Consider the following 17,102-nt stretch of genomic DNA (forward strand, 5'->3'; position numbering starts at 1 on the left):
TGACATTCAGTGATGTAAGCATGGCAGTAGTCAGCCAAGCGTGCACGTGTAGTGACTCCACCAGCCTCAATGCTTACTTTGGAGTCAGCAAGCAAATTTTAAATGGTAAATGGACTGTACTTATAAAGCACCTTTCTAGTCTTAGCGACCATCAAAGCCAGCCTTCACTCATTCACACACACACTCATACACTGGTGACAGAGGCTACCATGCAAGGTGCCACCTGCTCATCAGGAGCGATAATCATTCATGTGCATGCGTACACTGATGGAAGAGCCAACTGGAGAGATTTGGGGTTCAGTATTTTTCCCAAGGACACTTCGGCGTGTACACTGCAGGAGCCAGGAATCGAAACAAGAATGGTGGGTGCCTGCTCTGCCTCCTGGCCCAAATGAGCAAATGAATACGTTTTAACAATAAGCACTTTGATGTTACTCCAAATCAAGTTATGTAGAATAAAATTAACAGCAAAAAATGAGTTTTTTGTGTTGAATTTCTTGATGTGCACTGTCCCAGCCAATACAACTGGAACCAGATCAACAGGATTCATGAGTGAGTAGATGCTGATTGTATTTGTGATGCTATCAATAGTTTTACCTCATTGTTAGAGAAATGTATGTACATGTAGACACATCAATGCTTGCTGGCTTTCACTGAAGCAATGTGTCAGCATGGCCGCCACATTGGGCTACGTGTCACATAAATATATAACATTATTTTTAAATGTCATTTTGAGAATCTTTCTGTTAGCTACATAACATCTAAAAAAGATGAAAATATTAGTTAGCTTTACCACGTACCCGGGCTCCAACATGAGGAAGGCCCTCAAAAAGTCAGAACATTGCCTAAAATACCAAAGTTTGTTTTATTCTGCGATGTTTCCTTGTAATTCATTTGGCTTTTCATGTTACCATTAACTGCACTGCTTGGCTTCTTACCTCAGGTCAGCTACAGTTCACCTGCTCAGCATCAGAGACGCGCATGGAGCGACACTCTGCGGCTCACACGATGAACAACACTTGTCCAAATGCGAAGGTGCAATGTTTGTCCCTTACGCGCATCCGTTGAACGGTGTTATCATGTCTGCCCCCTTCATGGTAAGTTACCCTTCAAGTTTTAAGTAATTATAACACTTACATGACACATTTAAACATTTTGTTACTTGTTCATTTTAAATGAAAGCTTGTAGCCTTTTATAGGGCCGTGGTTACAGCCAGGTGATAGGCTGAAGCGTAAGCTATTATTAGTCTTTGCTAGGAGGCTGATACACGCTGAATGTAACGTTAGCTCATGTTAGCTAACATGTTGTTTTTTTAACGCTATATTAGTCATTCTAGCAAAGCGGGACTTATCATTTTCATTGGAGTTTTAAGTGGCATATATATTTTAGTTACCTATAAATACGGTTTAGCTCTTTCATGATTTCTAACGTTAAAGGTAGTCTTTCAGGTGTGACAGTTTAACTGGTGTTCATTTTAACTGGCGAGGGTCCCAGATGTGCTGGAGGTGTGGTTAGAGAATCCCGTCTCGAGAGGGGTCCTCGGCCCTGTCCGCTAACCAGGAAAAACCTTCCGATCACCCTGCTCATTGATCTAAGTCACGTGTATGTGTATTAATGTTGACGTGGTTTGAACACTACTACTCCACACGGAGATGCCGGAGTCTGCGACCTGCAAGCCACTTCACAACGAGCGCTACAGAGCACACAGTGACAGTGTAGGTGACTGTGTCGATGCCTGTCCAGAAAACGCAACTGTCAATAAATCGTCCAAAAGTGCATGTTGTCGGTCTGATATCTTTGTCGTGGATGTCTGTACTCACATACAGCTCATGGGTGAAACAGTCTGCGGCATCTGTTCACGCCGAGCGGCTCAAGAGCAGCGTGCAGAGCGCTGTTAGCTGCGGCGGTGAGTCCGCAGCGTCCAGGTCAACTTGTGACACTTCGTATCATCGAGTATTTCTTTCATTCCACACTCCGTTCAAATGGTCACTTAAAGTCATCGGTCCCAGCGGTATACATCGTTATTAAGCTGGCGCCAAGTCGATGTGAAAACTGTGTACTCTGTCATACAGCCTGCTCGTCAAACAGTCTGCAGAGTATGTTGATATCCAGCCCGAACTCAGCGTGAGGTCGGTCAGCTGTGGCAGAGCGTGAGACGCCCAGATCAACCTGTGATACAAACACCTGTAGCGACCGTAGATCGCGGTTCATAGCGGAGTCCAGACATGTATCTCACACTGCTCAAGGTGTCAAGATGAATATCAGAAGGGAGAGGATGACTCCTTACCAGAAGTTAGGCGGGAAAAAAAAGAAGCACAGGACAGTTTAATTTTATTTTAGTCCATTTCAGTGTGAGTTAGAGTAAAAGGGCAAAAGAGCTTACCTGTTTGCCAAAATCTGACATCTGCTTCCCTTTCAGATTGAATGCATCACATGCAGCATGTGGTATTCACCACATGTGTTGGTCGTCCCTCTACTGAGGGGGACTACTTTTGTAAAGGCTGGGACAGCTAAAATAAAGTCCTACATTACTGACATTACTGTCGTCTTTCCTTATGTAACAATTGTGGGTCACTCTTGCTACTGTGTGAGAGGACATAGGGCTTGCATTGTATCTTGAATGTAATGTTGTCCACCACATTGACATATGTTGGATTTGTTTTCTGCTGTAACACGGAGCTGGTGTGTTGCCCATGGTTTGATTTGGTGGGTGTAAATGATGACAAGTGGGGAATACAGCCAGTAATTCGAGAATATTTTGTTAGGCTTTATATCGTGCAGCTACTAATCAGGACACAATTATCTTATATTTTACATGCATGAGGCTCTGCTCTTGTAAAACAGTCTAGTCACTGTCCAACCTAGGCCACACAAATTTGCCCTTTTAATCTAACTCAGGGCTCTGCAACCTGTGGCTCTTTTGCCCCTCTGCAGCAGCTCCCTGTTTGACATTTTACATGAAAATTAATACTATATATGTAAATATAAATATATTTTTAATATCATCATCAGTGTTTTAGGCCAACAGTTATTGTTACATTCTCTGACAGTATAATGTGCAGCCTGCACACAGAATTGTATCTGTTCTATCAAGTTGTGATTAAGTGAATGATCCTGAGCTAACATTGTGTTTCATGCTCTAGCCCGAGGGCTGATCACTGTATGCGGCTGAGGATAAAAAAAGGATTAACTCACACTGAGATGGACTGAAATAAAATCAAACCGTGGTGGTTTTTTTAGTTTTATCTTTTGTGGGGTTTTTTTAAACTTTTACTGTTTTTAAATCTAGCCTGGCCTATGTGTTTTATTTATTATCAAATGAGGCTACTTTTTAATTGTGTACATTTTCACAAACACAGGGAGGACTTAAGTAGGTCTGCATATATGGTTCTGTATCGCTATTGTATTTCTATTAACGGTAGGTTAGTTCTTTTATTTCACAAATGCACCAAAACATGGCATCATTGAAATGGAAATGCAAGTTCAAGTAGGCTACCTATTGTAAGCATAACTAGCCCCTGCAGAGTCGCCACATCATGTGAAAATATAAATGAATGTTCATTTAGGCCTGTTAATAATCTTGATAGGCTAAGTTAGACTCTCTAGGCCGCGTTACCTTCATTATAAGACACAAAAATGTTTTGCGTCTCCAGACAGATTTTCTTGGCAAGGGACGGGGCAAAAATGTCTCTTTAGATAGTAAAGGTTGCTGACACCTGCCCTAACTTCTGGTAAGGAGTCATCCTCTCCCTTCTGATATTCATCTTGACACCTTGAGCAGTGTGAGATACATGTCTGGACTCCGCTATGAACCGCGATCTACGGTCGCTACAGGTGTTTGTATCACAGGTTGATCTGGGCGTCTCACGCTCTGCCACAGCTGACCGACCTCACGCTGAGTTCGGGCTGGATATCAACATACTCTGCAGACTGTTTGACGAGCAGGCTGTATGACAGAGTACACAGTTTTCACATCGACTTGGCGCCAGCTTAATAACGATGTATACCGCTGGGACCGATGACTTTAAGTGACCATTTGAACGGAGTGTGGAATGAAAGAAATACTCGATGATACGAAGTGTCACAAGTTGACCTGGACGCTGCGGACTCACCGCCGCAGCTAACAGCGCTCTGCACGCTGCTCTTGAGCCGCTCGGCGTGAACAGATGCCGCAGACTGTTTCACCCATGAGCTGTATGTGAGTACAGACATCCACGACAAAGATATCAGACCGACAACATGCACTTTTGGACGATTTATTGACAGTTGCGTTTTCTGGACAGGCATCGACACAGTCACCTACACTGTCACTGTGTGCTCTGTAGCGCTCGTTGTGAAGTGGCTTGCAGGTCGCAGACTCCGGCATCTCCGTGTGGAGTAGTAGTGTTCAAACCACGTCAACATTAATACACATACACGTGACTTAGATCAATGAGCAGGGTGATCGGAAGGTTTTTCCTGGTTAGCGGACAGGGCCGAGGACCCCTCTCGAGACGGGATTCTCTAACCACACCTCCAGCACATCTGGGACCCTCGCCAGTTAAAATGAACACCAGTTAAACTGTCACACATGCTCCTCTGCCTGTGTAATGATCAAAACAAAGGGTTCAGACAATACAAAGTTCAACAAAAGCGCTGTTGGCCTCAGGTGTGTGTGTTTTGTTTCTCATATTCTCTACTGAGACTTTATCTGACAAGAAAAGATACAGTTGGTCACTGTGTCCTGTCCATGTCCGTCCTGTCTGTCCTCTCAGTCTCTACACAGATGTTGCCAGCGGTCGGCTCTCCTCACCGTTGCCAGGCGACCTTGGAGCTCCAGCCCTGTGTCTCCTCCTCCTCTGCACAGGAGGATTCTCCTCTTCCTCACCCAGCGTTTCTATGATGTGGAGATGCTCCTCAGCTGGAGGTCTCAGCTGAGGAGGAGGGCGATTCAGAAGAAGAATGCGTAAGAAACCTTTTGGCTGTCTTTGTGCTGGTATCTGTTGCAGGCTCGCCTCAAGCTGAATGCACACCACTCTCTGCATTATAGCTGCAATTACAATCAGTACACTTGAACAAAAAGTTCCCCACAGTTACTGCTGAGCACACAAAATGTTTCTTTTTATTTTCATATTTAGAGCTGAATGTGACTGTCATAACAGCAATTTCTGACATAGATCAGCATTGGTAATACTCATAATATAACAGTTCTTTACGCTCTGACATAACAGCCGTGACAAGGTGCTGTAAGTCGGTTTCAGGTGCAGTTTGTTATTGTACTTTTGAATTCATGTGAATATTTGTCCATCTTCTTTTCCCTACTGTCTTTCACAGTTACTATGGCTACAGTCAGAAGTATTACGGGCAAAACATAGCAGCAGCGTATTATATCTTGAGTATGAAGGGAGGATTTAGGTAAGAACCTTGTTTTTCCTTGCTTCTGCAATGTTATCTGTCATATGGATACAAGATGATCACACAGCATATTTAATTATAACTCTTAAAAATGTCATGATGAGACACAGCTCCTTTTTTCTCAACCTGTTGTTCACGTGTTTGACATTATTACATCTTTATATCTTATAGGATTTGCTGCTTTACTTTGTCATTTATGAGATTTATGTATTTGGGTTTTTGACTGGTGGTTGAACAAAAGTAGCAATTTGAAGACCTTACTTTGGGCTCTGGGAATACTGTGATGATCTTTCACAATACCTTTAAATTTTATAGACGATTAATTGTAAAATTATCAGCAGATTAATCGATAAGGACAGGAATCATTGGTTGCCGCCCTATATATAACATTGTGAAGTAATAGCCATCAAAAGTTCCCAGAATGGCATCTTCAAATGCTCTTTTGTCTGACAAACCATCCAAAACCCAAAGAGTATAAATTTACAGTGATATGAAACAGAGAAAAAGCAGCAAATCTTCACATTGAAAAGTGAATATTTTCAAGATTCTGCTTAAAAAATGACAATAAATCAATAACTAAGTGTATTCTGATTTTCTGTTGATTGACCAATTGATTGGGGATTGACTTTTTGCAAACAGCCGTCTGTCTGACTCCTTGAATATTTGCATTTGATGTCTTCAAATTAGTTTAAATGCACTCAATACATTCAGAAAAAAATCTTTGGCTCATCACTTTTTTGGCCAATAAATGTGTTAAGTTTTTTGTATGCAACGTTGCTTCTTTGATACATTTGCATATAATCTGTAATAATGCAGCAAAGATGAAATTGAATAGTCATGTCTCAAATGTGCTGTTCTGATCCAGTTTCTATGTGATCGTCTGTGTTGTGCCATCAGGTTTGTTGGCCAATCAGAGTGGTTCCGCGCAGACCAGAGGGGCAAGTTTAAATGGGACTTCTTGGATCACAAAGATTCACCCCTGGAGGAAATAAACATGAACCACACACTCATCAACTACACAGGACTGGGGAACCTGGGTAATGAGCACCAACTCAGCCTTTTCTATTTGTTTTTTTCTTTCCTTTCAAAATAATTTTCTACTGTAACCTTATTTTCTCTCTGTCAGGAACATACATTGTTAATTAATTTCAATGATATTCTGTTTACAAGTTCAGTGTTTCTGATCTGCTTTGTCCTCCCTCAGAGGATCAGCGATCTTTGCGGACACTGTCATTACGAGGATGTCCTGAAGTGGACGACTGGTTCCTCGCCCGGCTTCATATGTTCCAGGACTCCCTGGAGGAACTGGACATCTCTTACTGTCCACGCATCACCACAGGTGGCCTGGCTGCACTCAGGAATCTCAAGTAATTATCCAAACACTCACAACATAGCCTACTTATTTTAACAAAAACACTATTGTTGCATTAAGTACCACCATTTTTGTGTGTTGCAGAGGACTGCGGCAGCTGAACGTATCATCACTCCCTGGGATATCAAGTCCTGGGTTGGTCACTATCCTGCTGGAGGAGATGTTACCACAGTGTCAGGTCACTGCTACTGGTTACGACTTCAGCCTGAGGCAGGGGGGAGGAGAGGGTAGCGAGGAGCAAGTGCAAGGGCAGAGGTAGCACATGGACAAGGATGGGAATCAGGGGAATAAAGGGACTTCAAGTTCAGAAAGAGAAAGAGTCTGATCTGACATAAGAAGAGAGGAGCTGAAAAGTCCGATTTTTACAGCAATACAGTGTGCACAGCTTATTTTCAGTATCAGGCCATTTTGGTTATGAAAGTCCACCTTTGGAAAATGGTTCAACTGACATCAAGTCTTGACACACTCCACCAGGATTAACCAGTAAGACTTCTATTTGATTGGACACTGACATCATCCAATTAGATATGAGCATAACAAAGAAGTGAGTAGAAGGTGTGGAAAAAAAACTAAGGTATGACTGCTCGTGTTATTTACCTCCTGGACCAACTTGTTGTCAAGGGTATAAAAAAGAGAGACTTTATGCAAATCATGTCTGTTTTAGGTTACTTACACTTTGCCAGCACATTTGGTAATGATGATTATCTTTGCTGAAATGTAAATATGATTGTAAATGTACTGAATAAAGATTTTATTGTTTAATATTGTTACATGCATTGCGTAGTCTCCTGTCTTCCCAGGTGAAAGTGGTTCTGAGTGATTGAGGATAACCAAAAAGGGGGAAGAGCACTAGGCTTGCTCTCCCTTCCTTCCACCATCTGACCAGAGCAGCCTGGAGGCTCTGTAGGGGGTCGTAACAAATATCATTTTTATTATTGTAAATTAATTACCTTTGTCTCTGAACCCACAAGTACTGTTCAACAGACAATGAATCCATGTGGCCACACATATCTAATCTTCACTGTGGAAGCTTATGTGAGGAAACTAAAGCCCATAATCCAGTATGAGACTTGTACTGCAGCATTGCATTGAGCAGGACACAAGTAAGACTGGGGGACGAGAGTGAAAGGGAATGAAGATGTCAGAGCTACTTTTGGATGTAAAGATAACTACGATGATTTGGTATCCAGTGTTGATATGAACAGAGCTTTCTATATGACCTACTTCTCAAGGCATTTCAGAGGGTGCTGCCTGCTTTAAGGTTGCACACAATAAATGTATGTAGAACTTAAACTCTCATTTTAGTCATGTTAATTAACAGTGGGCTTGTTGGTAGAGTTAAGATAGAATATATAATATTGTTAATAGAGGTCAATGTGACGTTTAACAGAAGAGTAAGTTCGATGTGCGGTAGGAACCAATTGCTATTGGAAGTGGGTCACAAAAGACACGGACAGTGTTTCTGACGGACAACAACAAGACCTCCCAGCTGAGCTCCAACTGCAGCGGATAATTGCCGTAACTTTGTAAAATCTTGATTTTAAATTCATTGTCACTCGGACCCTTGTGTTGAAAGGGTCTCAGTAGGCAGATAAATGTCTGATGCATCAGGTAAGATGACTGTCTGATGCGAACATTGAGTTACAACTTTGACAGACGGTTTTACACCGCGCTAGCTAGTCTAGCTAGCTAGGCAACTAACACGACCATCTACATGAGGAAATATTTATTGAGGCAGACTTTGACGTGTTATTTAATTTCGCCTTTGTAGAGCTTCCCAAAAAAGAAGAGGAGGAGGTTACACCTGAACCAGAGGTAAGAAAGCCACTTTATCTGCAGCTATGAGGGTAGCTAACGAGCGTTAGCACGTACCGTGAGGTTACTGTTACTTAGCCGGTTGTCAGATTTGAACTGTCCAAACATAGCAGTCATTGTCTGTCACGTTCATAACGCAGATGTCAGAATAAGGAAACGGCAATTCACAATGGTTTACTGCTCATACAGTCATTGTTTTAATGCCAGTACTGTGTCCTTTTGTAGGAGCAGTCCGACGACAGCAGTGAAGAGGAAGCTGCAGGAGCCACAGAGAGTATGTGTGATTCAATTAATTCAATTCAATTCAAAAAACTTTATTTGTCCCCGGGGGGCAATGCCAACTGGGATGCCTTTGTTTGTTCACACATATCCGAGAGTGGGGCACTACAATTAAATACAAAGTACTAATCTCTGACAGCTGTTTTTCAGTCAATACTACATCTGGTACATTATTATTATCATTCATAGCTCATTTAGATTAAGTAGATTCTTCTGCTACTGCTTTTATCTGTATGCAGTGCATAGAAGAAGTACTCAGACCTTTACTTAAGTAAAAGAAGAAATACCACAGTACAGAAATACGTTCTTACAAGTAAAAGTCCTACATTCACAAAACAAAAGTACTAAAGAATTTGCATCAAATTAAACGGTAAGCACTGAAAAGTACTCATTATGCACAGAAGTTTATTTCAGAATCGTATATATGATATTTGTGGATGATCATTTTTGATGCATTAATGTTTCTATTTAATGTTGCAGCTGGTAAATGTGAGACTAACTGAACTACTTTTTAATGCTGTGTTTAAGTGTAATCTATAATAATACATAATAATTTAGTAGTTGAGTTATATTTGGTATTAAAGCTGCTGTTAACATGGTCATCATTTTTTGCTAACGTTCCATCAGTTTTACAGCTAGTAATCCCTTCCCTCCTCTCTATGTCACCACATGAATGTGAAGTGGTAATCAGCAGACATATCAGGAAACAGGTGGATCTGCTCTATACGTGTTCACGTGTCGATAGGACCGCCTCTTTATGAAGTTCTCTGTCCTAATTGAATAAAGTGGGCAGGGGTACCAGAAAATGTCTTTTCTCTTTTACTCCATGAGCGGGAGAGGGAGAGACATGAGCCCTCATCCAATTTATACGTGGAAAAATGGCTGTCATCCTGTCTGTCTGCCTGAAAAACAGCGTCCCTGGCGGTGAGAGCCAGGCAGCTCCCACAGTTAAATAATAAGCATCCCTCCTTGTGATTGAGATCCAGACAGGGTCTGCTATTTACTGATTGCGATTATGTGATGTAATTAAGAGCAAGAAAACTTCTTTGTTACTTTCCAGAATATGTGGTGGGTCAGGATCTCAATCACAACACATTACAACAGCATCCATATGATGATGTAAACAGCCGGCAGATACATATTTAGATTAACTGGTGGAAACCAGGAGAAACATATTTTTTTAAAAACCACACACACACAGATTTCGATGTGATGTGTACTGTCACACCTCTTTTTGTTCCTCAACGCCGGCATGCTGTGTGAAATGACACACAGGAGCAGCTTCATGCCGGTGCCGCTTGGCTCAGTGTGAGCAAACAAAGGCAGCATGAAATTTAGCCTTGATGTGGTGTTGTAGAAGTTAGAGTAGCATAACATGGAAATAGTAAAGTACAAGAACATAAAAATTGTACTTCACTACAATAGTTGAGTAAATGAGTTTAGTTGTATTCTGCTTATTCTTAAATGTGTTGTCTTCTGCTGTTCCTGCCAGTGGACTTCCTGCGTAACCTCTTCTCCAGCACCCTGGGACTCGGCTCACCAGACAAAGTCCTGGATGAGCTGACTCTGGAAGGAGTGGCCCAATACATAAAGAGTGGAAAATGTGAGTCTTTTCCTGATTCCATTCTGCTCATCCATTATTTCTCACTACAGTTAATTTGATTTTCTTCAATCTACAAGCCTCTTATAATAATGCATTTGTTATTGATCTAAGTCAGAAGTTTCTCTGCATCCACACAGGTAAAAACATCCTCTGCATGGTTGGAGCAGGAATATCCACATGTGAGTATCTCAGTTTGAATGTAACAGATCATTTAAAGATATTAATCTACTTTAAATATTTTTTTTTTCTTTAATTTTTCATCTGTAACCCTCGAGACTGTGTCCTTCCACAGCGGCTGGGATCCCTGATTTCCGCTCACCTGGAACTGGCCTGTATGCAAACTTGCAGAAATATAACCTGCCTTACCCGGAGGCCATCTTCCAGATAGATTACTTCAAGGTGTGTAAAAGATTGCATTCTTGGAAGTTCAAAGAATGACACACTACTGTTTATAACAGCTTTCTCAGGCTCTAAAATCCTTGTCTGGTTTGAATTTTTAGGATTTAAATTAGATTATTGATGTTTGAACCTTAATTATAACCTGTTTAATCAACAGTATAACTAAGCTAACTCTCATGGATTTCTCTTTGCATGTGGTGTAACGCCAAGACTATTCTAATTTTGGGTTGAAAAGGTTTGGGACTTGAACTCAGAAACAGAAACAGTGCACACTAAAACCTCAGACCATTTTTCAGTCAAATGGGCGAATACTTATTGGCCACTATGGCTAATTGCTGAGTATACACTTGTACAGTCATCTGACAACCGTCCTTTCCAGTTACTACAATAACATGTAACATTTTTCTTCGTCTTCAATCTCAGAAACATCCAGAGCCTTTCTTCGCCTTGGCCAGGGAGCTTTACCCAGGACAGTTTAAGGTATAAAACACTTCTTGCCGCCACAAATAAATGTTAAAAATGAAATCACTGTGTTAAATACCACATCGAACATTTAAGCTTAAAATCTAACTTCAGAAAACAATCAAAGTACTCACAGCTGTTTGTTTTCTTGTGGTTGACTGTCATCGGTGTTTAGCCGACAGTCTGTCACTACTTCATGAAGCTGCTGAAGGACAAGGGGCTCCTGAGACGCTGCTACTCACAGGTAGGAAAACAAACAGTCTCAACTTCACATGCTGAACATCAACTCTTTCTGTTGTTGTATTGACATTAAAATATGTGTGTTCATTCAGAATATTGACACTCTTGAGCGGGTGGCCGGCCTCGAGGGAGACGATCTAATTGAAGCTCACGGAACGTTTTACACCTCTCACTGTATCAGCTTCTGCTGCCGCAAGGAGTACAACCTGGACTGGATGAAAGGTGTATTTGGTTTGCCTTTTAAATGCTGGAGCTTGAGCTGTGATTAGAGGCGTTCAGGACTTTAACCTCCTCCCTCTGCCTTTCAGAAAAAATATTTTCTGATGACATTCCCAAATGTGACAAGTGCAGCAGTTTGGTCAAGCCAGGTCAGTGGATCTTTGTCTCTCTGTTGGGTTTTCAATTATTTTCTGTTTATTTTTGCTCTGTGAGCATTGTCCTACTTGTCTGAATGTAGTTTTCCTATACTTCCATCTTCCTTCCATTCTTCAAACCCTTTTGTGTACCATTTAATATATTTTGTACATTACAAGAATGAAACGCTTCACAAATTGACACGCAAGTTCGTGAAGCGTTTCCACATTTTGAATAGCCTGTGCTGTCCCAAGCCCTTCTCTAGCAACTGAGGGGGATGCGTCTCCTGTATAAAGGGGCTGGAATTCCCGGTGCTCTGTGTCAAATTGCACATCCAAAGTCTTTACACAGCGAGTGCAAGGAGGGCAACACCTCACCCAGAAGGTTTAGCGCTGGAGGGGCGTGTGACTCCAGCGTCCTGTGTTGTGACCCAAGTAATCGCTGGCGACGAGTATCAGTCGGCGTGCCAAGCATGAGGTGATCAAGGAAAGAGCTAGGGCAAACGTGGCTGAGACCAATTCCAAACCGGCCTTTACTCAAACCAAGGACACATGTTGAGCATCAGGTTCCAGATGTCAAGGCGAACTGTGAGCTGTCCCCACTCTTGTGATAAAGATTTATTTCACATCTTAAATACGCTATGTTGTTGTAATCATCTCGACTAAAACATATCATTGCTGTGTTACTGTTATTTTCAGTTTTAGTAATTACATCTCAGTTTTATACCTGAAATCAGGCAGCCATCTTTGACACGCCGTCTTGCTTGCAGCAGTCACGGTCCAAGTAGATTACCTGGGAGGGAGGTAGCGCCCTCAGTACTTGAGGACACTGAGGAGAACCTGCCCGTACTCATTGCCGATGTTGGTAGCCTAGGCAGCTGTGTCAGAAGTATTACCTGTGAGCTTGTTCCTCACCTGGACTGTACTTGGAGGTTTCAAATGTTAATGTATGTCTGTGAGCATATGTGAGTGCATATACACACACAGCTATTGTGCAGTCCATCTTACAGGAGTGTAGGTAAATTATTCAAACTTAATTCTCTTTAAAGTAAGCAGGTGAATCTGTAATATAACAGAGGACATACAGTTAGAAAAGAGTACATTTATCAAAGCAGTATCATCACATTATCACAGAAGTTCTAACATCTTTGCAGATTTGAAATCTTTATGAAGTGGTTGCATGTGGGTTAGTTGACTGATATTAATAAAAATGTGAGATTGGAGAGGGTGGGACTTTGCGGTGGACGGCCATTGACCAAAGAATCGGAACAATTGGAACATAGATGAAGGCACACTCAGTGCTAAATAACTGCGTCACCATATATCTCAGTGTGCCTTGCTTGTTCTTCACCCAGATATCGTCTTCTTTGGGGAAAATCTACCCGCCCGGTTCTTCACTTCAATGAAGATGGTGAGCACATAATGACGGTTTATAAGTATGCATGTTCAAAGAGAATGTGTTGCAACACCTCTGCAGAAATAAACTCTTCTCACCTTTTTTATGTACCTGACAGGACTTTCCTCGCTGTGATCTTCTCATCGTCATGGGGACGTCTCTGCAGGTCCAACCTTTTGCAGGCCTAGTCAGCAGGTACTGCAGATCAAGTTTCATATTCCTGAAAGCTGCACTGCTGCAGGAATAATCAGACATAGTCTACAAGCCAGTGGGACTTTGCATTTCAGCTGAATCACTGGCATGTTTAAGTAAATGTTTGTTTGACTCTTTCTTTCTTTTAGGGTTTCAAAAAGTTGCCCCAGACTGCTCATTAACATGGAGAAGGCAGGACAGGTGAACCTTCACCCCTCAATCAACCCTTTTCTGTCTTTATCTCCATTGTTTTTCTATCTGTGCAGCATTGTTTGTGTGTTTCTCTGTGCAGGCTGATCCTCTGCTGGGGTTGCTGGGTTTTGGAGGAGGGATGGACTTTGACTCAGACAAGGCGTACAGGTGATACAGAGATGCAGCTACTTCTTCTCTCCAACTGCTTTATTATATTACCTTTATCCTCCCATTGCAACGTATATATGATTTTTAAAAATTTCTAAACTAGTCAATACTGATTGATACTCTTTAAATATTAAACATGTTAATGTTGTCTTTTTTTAACTGACATCATGCAGTTTACATTTTAACCACCAGAGGGTCCCAAAGCATTATGCATTTGATGATTTAGTGAGATACTTAGTGCTGCACTACATTTCTGCTATACTTACCATTTAACTTCAAGGTACCACTGACAAACTGTCCAGTCATATGTGACAGTGCAACAACTAGGAAGGTGAAACCACAATTTTACAATTCCCCACTTTGATGCTCAAGTGTGTGTGAGTGTGTGTTATGTCAATAATGTAACAGCACAGTAAATTTGGGCCACAAAAAGTTGCCCTACAGGCCAACAGTTTTCAAGGTTTACACGCAGGGAATCTGGTAACAGTGATGAAGACTACTTAAAGGATGATGCATCACATATAACAAAGTGCATGTTACTGGCTTATCAACCACTTAATAGATGTTAAAGAAGAAACACTTAAAATGGGATTTATTTTATATCAGCATCAGTAATGTATGTGCACCAGTGCTGCAAATAAGGAAGTGGTGTGGAGCCATGCAGAGGTTCTAACATAGTGACATTCTTCCTTCTCTCCAGAGATGTAGCTCACATCAGTACATGTGATGACGGCTGTTTGGCTCTCGCTGACTTGTTGGGATGGAAGGTAAGTTTCACTGTCATCTTCATAGATCCAGTACTCATTTCAGGTCGTACTTCTTGTTTTAGCGCAGTCCATGTACTACAGTACAATCACACATTATTCTAAGTTAAGTGTAATCTCTTCAGTCTGGAGGTAATTAGGCCAATGTGCCCACTTCTAATTAACTGAAACGCAATGTTCTATCACGGTTTCCCTCTTAGGGGTCAGTGAAGTTAAGCACAATCTCATTTTTAATTGTATGCTACTGTAGGTGTTATTCCTCTCGCTCCCCCTGTCTTTAATTAATTTTATTCTAAGCTCTCACCATATCCTGCAACACAGACTGAGTTTCCTTACAGATACTCTATCATTAATGCTTAATTTAATATTTTCTAACTGACTCTTCCCATACAGTACTCTGCCCTGGTATGTTAAATTAACATACTATCGTTTTGAGAATCATTATCAAGATTTTAGTTCTCTTTGCAGGGGGACAACTATTTCTGTAATAAAAACAAATAGTTAGAGTTCAATATTGTCAGAAATGGAAGAACCATCTACCAACACCTCTTAAGTTCACTAATTAACACGTCTTTTTCAGTAGTTTGTTTAATCTGAACAAAAACAGAAATGTAAAAAACACATTTTATTGTTCTATTTATGGTTTCATGCTGAACTATTCCTTGGTGAACAACAGCTTTGGTGCACCTTTGACTGTTGTTCTCATGTTGAGGTTGCCCAGCAAGCAGCGGAGATGCTGCTCCGTGTAACCACAAGATGTTTTCACGCAACTGTTTGTGTACAGATTAAACCAACTAGAAGCGGTGTGTCAAACAATAAGCTTTAGCTTTGTATAGGTGATCCATTTTAAATCTAGAAAGAGACGGGCTAGCTGTGTCCCCCTATTTCTAGTCTTTATGCTAAGCTAAGCTAACCACTGCTGGCTCTTGTTTCATATTTAGCGTATAAGCATGAGACTGCTGTCCATACTTGCATCTTACTCTTAGAAAGACTTCAAATAAACCTTTAAGCTTCATTCATCATGAACATGAAATAATTGTTATATCAGTAGAGCTCCTCTAGAAATACCAAAGCTATATGTAGACACACTGATCCGTCTAAATATACAGCAAACAGTTTATTGCAAAGACGACCAGTGGTTGTCATGAAGTCTTGTGAGTGAAGAACTGCAGCAGAAGCAAAAAAAAAAAGGTGAGAGCTTTTAAACGTCGGCCTAACCTATTTCTGATTTTCCTGTGTGATGTTGTGGTCTTAAGTCACCACTGCAGAGGGGCTTTTTTATAAACGTAAAGCATGAGCTGTTATATGTAATAATTCATCGTTCCGCTCACCACTCTGTCCTCCGTGTCACCAGGCCTTACTCGTGTTAAATCCCTTGTTTTGCCACTCCACTTCTTTGCAGGCAGAGCTGGAAGAGTTGGTGAAGCAGGAGCATGCCAGGATTGACGGCGAGGACAAGAACGAAAAGAGCAGTGAGAGCAAAGGAGCTGCAGCCAAGGCCAGCTCTGCATCGGTGGCACCAGAGACCAAAAAGGAGGAGTAACTCATTACAAAAGCTCCCTTTCTTCAGAAAAGCTACTGATAGTGGTGTCGCAGTTTGGAGTTGGCCCTTAAAGGGAGATTATGGTGCAAGGGTTTTTGTTTGGAAATGAAGCTCATTTTCCATCTGCGGACATTTAATTCTTCTGAATGATCTCACAGGACATCCCTGTGTTGTATGCTCCTGTCCTGTTTGTAAACGTTATTTGCACTTTACTGATTATTAATCTACTTTCCTTTATTTTATTTTATTTTGTTTTATATTTTTGCATTAGCTCACATCTGTCTCAGCAGATTTTACCGCAGTAGACAGCGAATTGTTCAGACATATCTATATTTCAGAAAAACGTGCCGATCTCAGATTGTGGAAAGTAGTTAAAATCTCCAAAACCGCAGCAGGGTTTTCATTTCTCTGCTGCATTATAGGACAAAGTACAATGTTAACTATTGAACACATCTGATGGAGTGATTTGGGCCAAGCCACTTCAACTCGGTATATTCATTCAATATCTGATTTCAGTTTAAGCTTCCTCAAAAGATAATCAGGCTGTTGTTTTATCTGTCATCTCTCCCCCCCCCCCCCAAGCCAAATACTGTTGGCCTGATTGGTCAGAGACTTCCTGATGAGTGAACTGAGGTAGTTGTAAATATAACAATAGGAAAATTGGTCATGTGAGACTAACAATGTTCAAATTAACGCTGTTTTTCATGTTAACCTTCTGCTTATACTTGATTTGACTTCTGTAATATCTTTTAACACGATGTTCTCAGATGTTTTCAGATGTTCTCAGATGAACAACAAATTGTACATGATACGAAAACATAACAGTAACTTTGCACCCTCTACAGTCTGGACGTGACTTTGTCCTTCATTCATTTTACCTTTTTAAATCTTCAGGGATGGATAAAATGCTGCCGTGACACAAGAAGGAT

The 17,102-nt window shown here is 41.2% G+C and overlaps 2 protein-coding genes across 2 annotated transcripts; both read left to right on the forward strand.

Moving 5' to 3' along the window:
- The first annotated feature begins 1,027 nt into the window (after window positions 1-1,027).
- On the forward strand, window positions 1,028-7,537 carry dmac2 (distal membrane arm assembly component 2). The gene is made up of 6 exons (XM_084350959.1): window positions 1,028-1,097; window positions 4,756-4,946; window positions 5,315-5,395; window positions 6,293-6,432; window positions 6,600-6,762; window positions 6,852-7,537. The coding sequence occupies exons 1-6, from the start codon at window positions 1,041-1,043 to the stop codon at window positions 7,024-7,026; spliced, it is 807 nt and encodes a 268-aa protein (XP_084207085.1). The 5' UTR covers window positions 1,028-1,040; the 3' UTR covers window positions 7,027-7,537.
- A 692-nt stretch (window positions 7,538-8,229) lies between these two features.
- Window positions 8,230-17,013, forward strand: sirt2 (sirtuin 2 (silent mating type information regulation 2, homolog) 2). The gene is made up of 16 exons (XM_084351613.1): window positions 8,230-8,378; window positions 8,539-8,582; window positions 8,808-8,856; window positions 10,354-10,464; window positions 10,602-10,643; window positions 10,757-10,863; window positions 11,287-11,343; window positions 11,501-11,569; window positions 11,658-11,787; window positions 11,874-11,933; window positions 13,274-13,329; window positions 13,433-13,509; window positions 13,656-13,707; window positions 13,799-13,866; window positions 14,567-14,633; window positions 16,033-17,013. Exons 1-16 carry the CDS (start codon window positions 8,363-8,365, stop codon window positions 16,171-16,173), a joined length of 1,146 nt encoding a protein of 381 aa, XP_084207739.1. The 5' UTR covers window positions 8,230-8,362; the 3' UTR covers window positions 16,174-17,013.
- The last annotated feature ends 89 nt before the right edge of the window (window positions 17,014-17,102 follow it).

Source organism: Pagrus pagrus, assembly GCF_965226575.1.
Source record: "Pagrus pagrus genome assembly, chromosome: 4".
NCBI classification, from domain to species: domain Eukaryota; kingdom Metazoa; phylum Chordata; class Actinopteri; order Spariformes; family Sparidae; genus Pagrus; species Pagrus pagrus.

What these genes read in the sequence shown, in the direction of transcription:
- dmac2 (XM_084350959.1), top strand. Translation starts at nt 1,041, where the DNA reads ATGTTTGTCCCTTACGCGCATCCGTTGAACGGTGTTATCATGTCTGCC. An exon ending in GCGATTCAGAAGAAGAATGC is followed by an intron (nt 4,947 to 5,314) that starts GTAAGAAACCTT and finishes TGTCTTTCACAG; the next exon opens with TTACTATGGCTACAGTCAGA. An exon ending in CACAGGACTGGGGAACCTGG is followed by an intron (nt 6,433 to 6,599) that starts GTAATGAGCACC and finishes GTCCTCCCTCAG; the next exon opens with AGGATCAGCGATCTTTGCGG.
- sirt2 (XM_084351613.1), top strand. An exon ending in AGCTGCAGGAGCCACAGAGA is followed by an intron (nt 8,857 to 10,353) that starts GTATGTGTGATT and finishes TGTTCCTGCCAG; the next exon opens with TGGACTTCCTGCGTAACCTC. An exon ending in TTTGCAGGCCTAGTCAGCAG is followed by an intron (nt 13,510 to 13,655) that starts GTACTGCAGATC and finishes TCTTTCTTTTAG; the next exon opens with GGTTTCAAAAAGTTGCCCCA.